Source organism: Schistocerca piceifrons, chromosome 2 (genome assembly GCF_021461385.2).
Source record: "Schistocerca piceifrons isolate TAMUIC-IGC-003096 chromosome 2, iqSchPice1.1, whole genome shotgun sequence".
Classification (NCBI taxonomy): Eukaryota; Metazoa; Arthropoda; class Insecta; order Orthoptera; family Acrididae; genus Schistocerca; species Schistocerca piceifrons.
In genome coordinates, this window is record NC_060139.1 from 1054061961 (window position 1) to 1054074369 (window position 12409).

Consider the following 12409-nt stretch of genomic DNA (forward strand, 5'->3'; position numbering starts at 1 on the left):
ATATAACGATTAAGCTTGCTGCAACAATATTCCTTGTATCATTCTAAGTTATTAAAATGTTTGTTCTGTTCAGAGCCTTGGTATTTCCAAACGAAACAGCTTATGACATCTGCAGCTATTAGCAACCCTCTCAGGGCTTATATGTTGGTGCTTAGCATTTTAGACAAGACATTCGCTGCTGCTAATCGCTCCATTGTTCATAGACCCTCGTCTTGCCCACCTCGGCGGCACCCATTACCATTTCCTCAGCATCCTTCATATACGCACAGCACAATGAACAGTTTTCTATAACACTTCTGTGTTGCATGGGCTTACCGAAAGAGAACCAGCCCTGGCATTCTTGAGGAGGTGAAACTAGTTGTTAAGCTCCTTCGCTGCTCTGGTCTTTCCACTCGTTATTGATCGTCTGTCATTGCTTAGGCTTCTGGGCCTTACCGCAGCAGTGGACCCTTTGGTGATTACACCAGCTTTAAGATGGTGGTGGTTGTTAGTGTTTAACGTCCCGTCGACAACGAGGTCATTAGAGACGGAGCTCATGCTCGGGTTAGGGAAGGATTGGGAAGGAAATCGGCCGTGCCCTTTCAAAGGAACCATCCCGGCATTTGCCTGAAGCGATTTAGGGAAATCACGGAAAACCTAAATCAGGATGGCTGGAGACGGGATTGAACCGTCGTCCTCCCGAATGCGAGTCCAGTGTGCTAACCACTGCGCCACCTCGCTCGGTCCCCGCTTTAACCAATAACTCTTAACGGCAACCTGAGGCTTTTCGTTCAGCCTTGTCACGTTACCAACGTTATCCTTGCAGAGAGACAGCAGTGGTTTATATGCAACAGCGCATCCTTTCCTACAGCTCGTGCCACAGTACCTCACCGCAACGTTTCACGGGTATGGACTGGCAAAGGGGATCAGGTAGCATGTCCTCCCAATACATGGGATCTGAATCCGTTGGCTGTCCAACCCATCTACAATGTGCAGATGATTCAGGAGTGTGTGACCATTGCACATGAAACAGCCAGAATGGAGGAAGATGTATTTGAAAGATTGAGTGATTCCCTGCGAAGAAAGGTTGAGTAATGTGTCAGGATGGGTGGTAACCACGTGGGGCCTGCTTCTACGTAACAGACACATGTGATTGAGGGGACATATTGGCGAGTAGCTCAACAGGTATTGGTCCCTGGAGACGTATTTACATGAAATGTTGTTCTAGTTTTGGCCATTGTTAATTTCTGTGGTGATATCTGACACATTTTGTTTAAAGAATCTGTATACCAACAAACTCCATCGTCTTTTCTGTTAGAATACTGTGGGAACCTACTTGACAATGACATTCGAGATCCAGGAACACTAGAGCATTACTACGCTGTTTGGAATTTTGTGTGCTCGTTTCTTATGACCCGTTCCGATCGTGTGAATAGAGTTGGTGGTTCATTTTTTACGAAAACTGCCACGGTCAAACTAGAGCCAGGTGGAGGGCGAGATGGCGGTGGTGACTGCGAAGCTGAGGTGCGCAGCTCTCCACGCCACCCCCTGCACTCATCCGTGGTGCGACAGACAATGGGCTCGTAATTTGTGCGTCCGGACCATCCCGCGACCGACACAGCGCCCGGCGCGAGAGCGGGCCGCGATAAAACATCGTCTTAACGATTTGTTTGCGCTGTGTTGTAGTGGCCAGAGGAGGACGGCGACACGGGGCCCCTTCCGAACCGTTTAAAGCTCGGGCGCTGAGTTCGCCCCTCACAGCGGGTAGTGTGTTATTATTTACGGCGGCGATGTCCACGTTCCGTTTTGCTGGTCGCGGCCGGTTTTCGGAAGCGCGGACGAGTTTATCGGCGCGGCCGCCCGCCGTATTTCAGGTATCGCCGCCGCCGCCGCCATTGCAGCGAGCTCGAGCGCCCGCCTGTCCCATAAACTGCAGCAGCCTAATAGAGTGGGCCGTCTCGGGCAGCGCGCCGCGGCGTCGACGCCATCTGTAATCGACCGCGACGGGCGCCCGCCCCCCGCCGTGACGCCCCGGGTACACACAGCTGCTCCCCGCGGTCCCCGTGCCCAGCCAGCCTGATGGCTAGTTTCCAGCGTGGACTGCCCCCGTTTCAAAACCCACTTACCAAACTCCCGACCCTGGCACAGACCTAGGGTAAATATGAGCTGTAACGATACAAGCGCAGATAATTCTATATGCGACACCTTACAATGAGGTGACAAAAGTCGTGGGATGTATCCTAAAATCCTGTCGGACCTCTTTTGCCTGCGTAGTGCACCAACTCGACGTAACACGGACTCAGCAAGTTGTAAGTCTGCTGCAGAAATATTGAACCATGATGCCTCTGTAGCCGTCCATGATTATGAACCAATTGCCAATAGTGGTTTATATGCACCAACTGACCCTTCGATTACCTCCCCATAAGTATTCGGTGGGACTCATGCCGGGCGATCTGGGTGGCAAAATCATTCGGTCGAATTGTCCAAAATGTTTTTCAAACCAATTACGAACACAGACATAGGCTTCCGCGGCCAAGGGGAGGGATGTTAAAACTTCTTTATTGGTGTTTTTATCATTTCTTTTCATTGGCGGAAACCCGACATTTTGATTGGTGTTTGCACTTCTGCTTGTGATTAGTGGAAATCGGCGAATAGAAAACAGGCGGCGGTTGTGACGTGGCGTTGTTTTCCTGCTTCTAACATCCCTCCCCTTCATCCTTAACAGCCTGTCAGAATGAGATAACAGCCACGTCTGCAGGTATAAAAGATACTAAGGTTTCTCATTCGTCAGTAAACAAAAGCAACTTGAATAAGGTCATTGCAACAGTGACCGAAACATGGGTAGTTGTAAATATTAACAATGCAGTCACAAACCCAGAAAACTTTTATTGACTGCAATAACGAACAAATGTGGCCCAGTGACATGACGCTTTGTCATCTATAAAAAATGTATCGTTGTTTGCGAACATGCAGTAGACGAATGGCTGAAAATGCTCTTTAAGCAGCCAAACATCATTTAGAGCTAAGGAACCTTTCAGTTTCACCACTATGGAGCCACCACCAGCTTGCCCAGTGACTTGTTGACAACTCGGTGCCATGACCTCATAGGGTCTGTACCACATTTCAGTCGTACCATCAGCTCTTACAACTGAAATCGAGACTCATCTGATCAGGCCGCAGTCGTCTAGGGTCCAACCGATATGGCGAGGAGCACAGGAGCGGCGCTGCAGAGGATGGAAATGGAATTGAGCGTGGGCGTCATTGGCCGGGAGGCCCCTTCTCGGCCAGGTCCGGCCGGCTTAGTGCAGGTCTTGTTACATTCGACGCCAAATTGGGCGACCTGTGCGCCGAATGGGGATGAAAAGACGATGAAGACAACACAACACCCAGTCCCTGAGTGGAGAAAATCCCCGACCCAGACGGGAATCGATCCCAGACCCCTTTGGACGGCAGTCACACTGACTATTCAGCTATCGGGGCGGACGCTCCAGACGATGTCATGCTGTTAACAGACTCGCATCGGTCGTTCTCTGCCATAGCACATTAACGCCAAATTTCGCCACACTGTCCTAGCGGATACGTCCCTCGTATGTCCCGAATTGATTTCTGCGGTCATCCCACGCAGTGTTGCTTGTCTGCTAGCACTAACTGCTCTACCCAAATGCCGCTGCTCTTGGTCGGGAAGTGAAGGCCTCGAGTTACTGCGCTGTCCGTGATGAGAGCTAATGCCTTAAATGTGGTATTCTCGACACACCTTTGAAACTGTGGCAATAAGAATTTCCTAACGATTTCCGAAATGGAATGTCCTCGATGCCTAGCTCCAACAACCGTTCTGCATTCAAAGTGTGCCACGTCGCCACAATCAATTCAGAAGCCTTTTCACATGAATCAACCCACCAATACTGGCAGCTCCGCCAATGTTCGTGTGCCTTGGGCATGCGATACAACCACCATCTCTCTCTCTCTCTCTCTCTCTCTCTCTCTCCATATATATATATATATATATATATATATATATATATATATATATATATATAGTATCTCATGTTTTTTGTCACCTCAGTGTATATGTGCATGTCGCTGTCCCATGACTTTCGTCACCTCATTACATTACACACATAACTGTGTTGGTTGTTTGACCTCTGCGTCGAGCAGTCTTCCCACAAACACTTCAGATACTCTACGACCTGATCTTTCCTGCATAGCTGTATCTGGGCCGTGAGGTGAACCATTTGGCGACCATGCGCCCACACTTCAAAAATGGCTCTGAGCACTATGGGACTCAACTGCTGAGGTCATAAGTCCCCTAGAACCTAGAACTACTTAAACCTAACTAACCTAAGGACATCACACACAGCCATGCCCGAGGCAGGATTCGAACCTGCGACCGTAGCGGTCTCGCGGTTCCAGACTGTAGCGCCTAGAACCGCTCGGCCACTCCGACCGGCCCACACTTCAGCATCTGACCTGCTGCCCAGAGGAAAATAAGCGTTAATGTTTTGCTCTTCCCACATGTAAGTGGAGATACTAATCAACCTAAAAACATACAACTTGTAACAGTTACAATTATTTGTTTTTAAATGAAGTAAATACTGAAGTAATTTCGTTCAGTACACTGTCCTCGGTCACCAATAGAGATGCATGCTCTAATATCCACTACACCCTGTATAACGTACTGTCGCTGTCACTCGTTAGTGAACAACATTTGCCTGGCATTAAATAGTAATAAAAATAGTATTGTGCACAAATTTCGTCTTAGGAAATCTGGACAGGAGCGTAAATGATAACCGAGCAACCTAATACAGCATATAGAAGATTTACTTGTACTTCTCCAAGTGTATAAAGACCCATTACAAATAATGCAGCTAGAAACAAGTCCAGTTACCACAATGTCAGCTAGAAAGAGGCATACAGTACTAAGCATGAGCAATGGTGTCATAGCATAGGAATTCCAAGTGCAAGTGTATGAACGGCTGCCACCGACCGCCCTGTATCGCGGCAGCAGAGGGTGCTTGTGGCATGGAGTGGCTGAAGGTGTGGCTCAGAGGGTCCAAAAGATAACGCACGCCCACTATCGGCATCTAACCGAGACTCGCGATTCCGTTACCAGCTCTGCGACGCCTGTGCTATAGTCTCGATATGTGATACTACAAATTAAATGAAATTGTTATTATAACGGTCTGAAACATGTTAACAACTCGGTGCAGATAAGTTGGCAAGAATAATATAACAAATGAGACAGGCTGTAAAAAACAAAATATCTAAGATCTCTTAATTTTTTTCGGTTCTTTGTTACAATGTTTACAAACATTCTATGTGCCCACCTTTCGTCATACATCTACATCTACATCTACATCTATACTCCGCGAGCCACCTTACGGTGTGTGGCGGAGGGTACTTATTGTACCACTATCTGATCCCCCCTTCCCTGTTCCATTCACGAATTGTGCGTGGGAAGAACGACTGCTTGTAAGTCTCCGTATTTGCTCTAATTTCTCGGATCTTTTCGTTGTGATCATTACGCGAGATATATGTGGGCGGTAGTAATATGTTGCCCATCTCTTCCCGGAATGTGCTCTCTCGTAATTTCGATAATAAACCTCTCCGTATTGCGTAACGCCTTTCTTGAAGTGTCCGCCACTGGAGCTTGTTCAGCATCTCCGTAACGCTCTCGCGCTGACTAAATGTCCCCATGACGAATCGCGCTGCTTTTCGCTGGATCATGTCTATCTCTTCTATTAATCCAACCTGGTAAGGGTCCCATACTGATGAGCAATACTCAAGAATCGGACGAACAAGCGTTTTGTAAGCTACTTCTTTCGTCGATGAGTCACATTTTCTTAGAATTCTTCCTATGAATCTCAACCTGGCGCCTGCTTTTCCCACTGTTTGTTTTATGTGATCATTCCACTTCAGATCGCTCCGGATAGTAACTCCTAAGTATTTTACGGTCGTTACCGCTTCCAATGATTTACCACCTATGGAATAATCGTACTGGAATGGATTTCTGCCCCCATGTATGCGCATTATATTACATTTATCTACGTTTAGGGAAAGCTGCCAGCTGTCGCACCATGCATTAATCCTCTGCAGGTCCTCCTGGAGTACGTACGAGTCTTCTGATGTTGCTACTTTCTTGTAGACAACCGTGTCATCTGCAAATAGCCTCACGGAGCTACCGATGTTGTCAACTAAGTCATTTATGTATATTGTAAACAATAAAGGTCCTATCACGCTTCCCTGCGGTACTCCCGAAATTACCTCTACATCTGCAGATTTTGAACCGTTAAGAATGACATGTTGTGTTCTTTCTTCTAGTAAATCCTGAATCCAATCGCAAACCTGGTCCGATATTCCGTAAGCTCGTATTTTTTTCACTAAACGTAAGTGCGGAACCGTATCAAATGCCTTCCTGAAGTCCAGGAATACGGCATCAATCTGCTCGCCAGTGTCTACGGCACTGTGAATTTCTTGGGCAAATAGGGCGAGCTGAGTTTCACATGATCTCTGTTTGCGGAATCCATGTTGGTTATGATGAAGGAGATTTGTATTATCTAAGAACGTCATAATACGAGAACACAAAACAGGTTCCATTATTCTACAACAGATTGACGTAAGAGAAATAGGCCTATAATTATTCGCATCTGATTTATGACCCTTCTTGAAAATGGGAACGACCTGCGCTTTCTTCCAGTCGCTAGGTACTTTACGTTCTTCCAGCGATCTACGATAAATTGCTGATAGAAAGGGGGCAAGTTCTTTAGCATAATCACTGTAGAATCTTAAGGGTATCTCGTCTGGTCCGGATGCTTTTCCGCTACTAAGTGATAGCAGTTGTTTTTCAATTCCGATATCGTTTATTTCAATATTTTCCATTTTGGCGTCCGTGCGACGGCTGAAGTCAGGGACCGTGTTACGATTTTCCGCAGTGAAACAGTTTCGGAACACTGAATTCAGTATTTCTGCCTTTCTTCGGTCGTCCTCTGTTTCGGTGCCATCGTGGTCAACGAGTGACTGAATAGGGGATTTAGATCCGCTTACCGATTTTACATATGACCAAAACTTTTTAGGGTTCTTGTTTAGATTGTTTGCCAATGTTTTATGTTCGAATTCGTTGAATGCTTCTCTCATTGCTCTCTTTACGCTCTTTTTCGCTTCGTTCAGCTTTTCCTTATCAGCTATGATTCGACTACTCTTAAACCTATGATGAAGCTTTCTTTGTTTCCGTAGTACCTTTCGTACATGATTGTTATACCACGGTGGATCTTTCCCCTCGCTTTGGACCTTAGTCGGTACGAACTTATCTAAGGCGTACTGGACGATGTTTCTGAATTTTTTCCATTTTTGTTCCACATCCTCTTCCTCAGAAATGAACGTTTGATGGTGGTCACTCAGATATTCTGCGATTTGTGCCCTATCACTCTTGTTAAGCAAATATATTTTCCTTCCTTTCTTGGCATTTCTTATTACACTTGTAGTCATTGATGCAACCACTGACTTATGATCACTGATACCCTCTTCTACATTCACGAGTCGAAAAGTTCCGGTCTATTTGTTGCTATGAGGTCTAAAACGTTAGCTTCACGAGTTGGTTCTCTAACTATCTGCTCGAAGTAATTCTCGGACAAGGCAGTCAGGATAATGTCACAAGAGTCTCTGTCCCTGGCTCCAGTTCTGATTGTGTGACTATCCCATTCTATACCTGGTAGATTGAAGTCTCCCCCTATTACAATAGTATGATCACGAAACTTCTTCACGACGTTCTGCAGGTTCTCTCTGAGGCGCTCAACTACTACGGTTGCTGATGCAGGTGGTCTATAGAAGCATCCGACTATCATATCTGACCCACCTTTGATACTTAACTTAACCCAGATTATTTCACATTCGCATTCGCTAATAACTTCACTGGATATTATTGAATTCTTTACTGCTATAAATACTCCTCCACCATTGGCGTTTATCCTATCCTTGCGGTATATATTCCATTCTGTGTCTAGGATTTCGTTACTGTTCACTTCCGGTTTTAACCAACTTTCCGTTCCTAATACTATATGCGCACTATTTCCTTCAATAAGAGATACTAATTCAGGAACCTTGCCCTGGATACTCCTGCAGTTTACCAATATTACGTTAACTTTTCCTGTTTTTGGTCTCTGAGGACGGACGTTCTTTATCAACGATGATAATGTCCTCTCTGGTAAGCCGTCAGGTATTTTATCGTTTCGCCCAAGGGGGGGGGGGGTCCCTCTAACCTAAAAAACCCCCGTGTGCACGCCACACGTACTCTGCTACCCTAGTAGCTGCTTCCGGTGTGTAGTGCACGCCTGACCTGTCTAGGGGGCCCTACAGTTCTCCACCCAATAACGGAGGTCGATGAATTTGCAACCATTATAGTCGCAGAGTCGTCTGAGCCTCTGGTTTAGACCCTCCACACGGCTCCAAACCAGAGGACCGCGATCGACTCTGGGCACTATGCTGCAGATATTAAGCTCAGCTTGCACTCCGCGTGCGATGCTGGTTGTCTTCACCAAATCAGCCAGCCGCCGGAAGGAACCAAGGATGGCCTCAGAACCCAAGCGGCAGGCGTCATTCGTTCCGACATGTGCTACTATCTGCAGCCGGTCACACCCAGTGCGTTAAATAGCTGCCGGAAGGGCCTCCTCCACATTACGGACGAGACCCCCCGGCAAGCACACCGAGTGCACACTGGCATTCTTCCCCGACCTACCCGCTATTTTCCTAAGGGGCTCCATAACCCGCCTAACGTTGGAGCTCCCTATAACTAATAGGCCCGCCCTCTGTGACTGTCGGGACCTTGCCGGAGAATCGGCCACTGGCCCAACAGGCAAGGCATCCTGTGGTGGCTCGGAGACGATGTCATCACCACTAGGAAGCACCCCGTACCTTTTGGAAAGGGGTAAGGCAGCTGCCACGCGGCCAGATCCCACCTTCGCCTTTCGGCCAGGCACGCGCGAGCCCACCACTGTCCGCCATTCACCCTGGAGTGATGGCTGACCGGTAAGATGCTCACTGCCGGAAGACGCAGCGACATGAGGGGTTCCATGTGATTCCAAGGCCACCGAAGTAGGCATAGGTCTCACCACAGTTGCCCCAACGCCACTACGAGCCGACGCCTGCGCCTCGAGCTCGATGAGCCTAACAGACAAAGCCTCCACCTGCCCCCGAAGAGTGGCCAATTAATTCTCCTTGCGTCCGCTCACAACAACCACAGTCCCTACACATGACTATGTTTACCCTACTCTATACGGTGACAAATTCCCAAGATAATCTTCTGATGAGCTACTCTGATAATCAAGAAACACTCACTGAAATACGAGACGCGAAAACTACGCTAGGTTTTCCCAGAAAAACTATTTAAAAGCTAAGCGCAGCAAATAAGTACAAAAACGCTTTATACAAACAGTACTCGCTGCTGCTGGTGCTCTCGCTCTGGCTGTCACAAGACAACTGCTGATTCAAGTGACTAGTGGCTAACGGCCGCGAAACAAACAAAAGACGGTTTTAGGGCGCTTTCTGTTCTAAACGATCAAGAAAACACTAAGAAATCTAACACGAAAACTACGTAAAGTTTTATCAAGAACTGTTAGTTACTATGCAGAGCAGATAAACACAAATAGAATCCCTTCCTTAGTGGAAGGTCGTAAACAAAATGCAAAATAAACGCTTTATACAAACAGTACTCGCTGCTGCTGGTGCTCTCGCTGTGGCTGTCACAAGACAACTGCTGATTCAAGTGACTAGTGGCTAACGGCCGCGAAACAAACAAAAGACGGTTTTAAGGCGCTTTCTGTTCTAAACGATCAAGAAAACACTAAGAAATCTAACACGAAAACTACGTATAGTTTTATCAAGAACTGTTAGTTACTATGCAGAGCAGGTAAACACAAATAGAATCCCTTCCTTAGTGGAAGGTCATAAACAAAATGCAAAATATACGCTTTATACAAACAGTACTCGCTGCTGCTGGTGCTCTCGCTCTGGCTGTCACAAGACAACCGCACACGGATAATCGGTAGTCCCATTCTACTAATACCTGATGCAACATATCAGACGTTATGATATTGTTGTTGTGGTCTTCAGTCCTGAGAGTGTTTTGATACAGCTCTCCATGCTATTATATACTGTGCAAGCTTCTTCATCTCCCAGTACCTACTGCAGCCTACATCCTTCTGAATCTGCTTAGTGTATTCATCTCTTGGTCTCCCTCAACGATTTTTACCCTCCACGCTGCCCTCCAGTACTAAACTGGTGATCCCTTGATGCCTCAGAACATATCCTACCAACCAATCCCTTCTTCTGGTCAAATTGTGCCACAAACTCCTCTTCTCCCCATTTCTATTCAATACCTCCTCATTAGTTATTTGATCTACCCATCTAATCTTCATCATTCTTCTGTAGCACCACATTTCGAAAGCTTCAATTCTCTTCTTGTCTATTTATCGTCCATGTTTCACTTCCATACATAGCTACACTCCATACAATACTTTCAGAAAAGACTTCCTGACACTTATATCTATACTCGATGTTAACAAATTTCTCTTCTTCAGAAACGCTTTCCTTGCCATTGCCAGTCTACATTTTATATCCTTTCTACTTCGACCAATATCAGTTATTTTGCTCCCCAAATAGCAAAACTCCTTTACTACTTTAAGTGTCTCATTTCCTAATCTAATTCCCTCAGCATCACCCGACTTAATTCGACTACGTTCCATTATCTTCGTTTTGCTTTTGTTGATGTTCATCTTATATCCTCCTTTCAAGGCACTGTTCATTCCATTCAACTGCTCTTCCAAGTCCTTTGCTGTCTCTGACAGAATTACAATGTCATCGGCGAACCTCAAAGTATGTATTTCTTCTCCATGGATTTTAATACCTACTCCGAACTTTTCTTTTGTTTCCTTTACTGCTTGCTCAATATACAGATTGAATAGCATCGGGGAGAGGCTACAACCCTGTCTCACTCCCTTCCCAACCACTGCTTCCCTTTCATGTCCCACGACTCTTATAACTGCCATCTGATTTCTGTACAAATTGTAAATAGCCTTTCGCTCCCTGTATTTTACCACTGCCACCTTCAGAATTTGAAAGAGAGTATTCCAGTCAACATTGCCAAAAGCTTTCTCTAAGTCTACAAATGCTAGAAACGTAGGTTTGCCTTTCCTTAATCTTTCTTCTAAGATAAGTCGTAGGGTCAGTATTGCCTCACGTGTTCCAACATTTCCACGGAATCCAAACTGGTCTTCCCCGAGGTCGGCTTCTACCAGTTTTTCCATTCGTCTGCAAAGAATTCGTGTTAGTATTTTGCAGCTGCGACTTATTAAACTGATAGTTCGATAATTTTCACATCTGTGAACGCCTGATTTCTTTGGGATTGGAATTATTACATTCTTCTTGAAGTCTGAGGGTATTTCGCCTGCCTCATACATTTTGCTCACCAGATGGTAGAGTTTTGTCAGGACTGGCTCTCCCAAGGCCGTCAGTAGTTCCAATGGAATGTTGTCTACTCCCAGGGCCTTGTTTCGACTTAGATCTTTCAGTGCTCTGTCAAACTCTTCGCGCAGTATCGTGTCTCTCATTTCATATTCATCTACCTCCTCATCCATTTCCATAATATTGTCCTCAAGAACATTGCCCCTGTATAGACCCTCTATATACTCCTTCCACCTTTCTGCTTTCCCTTCTTTGCTTAGAACTGGGTTTCCATCTGAGCTCTTGATATTCATTCAAGTGGTTCTCTTTTCTCCAAAGGTCTGTTTAATTTTCCTGCAGGTACTATCTATCTTACCCCGTGAGATAAGCCTCTACATCCTTACATTTGTCCTGTAGCCATCCCTACTTAGCCACTTTGCACTTCCTGTCGATCTCATTTTTGAAACGTTTCTATTTCTTTTTGCCTACTTCACTTACTGCATTTTTGTGTTTTCTCCCTTTCATCACTTAAATTTCTTATCTCTTCTGTTACCCACGGATTTCTACTAGCCCTCGTCTTTTTACCTACTTGATCCTCTGCTGACTTCACTATTTTATTCCTCAAAGCTACCCATTCTTCTTCTACTGTATTTCTTTCCCCCATTCCTGTCAATCGTTTCCTTAGGCTCTCCTTCAAACTCTGTACAACCTCTGGTTCTTTCAATTTATCTAGGTCCCATCTCCTTAAATTCCCATCTTTTTGCAGTTTCTTCAGTTTTAAACTACAGTTCATAACCAATAGATTGTAGTCAGAGTCCACATCTATCCCTGGAAATGTCTTAAAATTTAAAATCTGGTTCCTAAATCTTTGTCTTACCATTATGTAATCTATCTGAAACCTGTCAGTATCTCCAGGGTTCTTCCACGTCTACAACCTTCTTTCATGATTCTTGAACCAAGTGTTAGCTATGATTAAGTTATTCTCTGTGTAAAATTCTAC

At 45.7% G+C, this 12409-nt stretch overlaps 1 protein-coding gene across 1 annotated transcript in view; it reads left to right on the top strand.

Annotated features, from left to right (window-relative positions):
* Positions 1-12409, top strand: part of LOC124776114 — a 108994-nt gene that overhangs the window by 23757 nt on the left and 72828 nt on the right. Inside the window, exon 2 of the mRNA XM_047250956.1 lies at positions 1854-2014. Within this exon, the coding sequence (XP_047106912.1) occupies positions 1854-2014 (161 nt within the window). The remainder of the gene's footprint in view (positions 1-1853; positions 2015-12409) is intronic.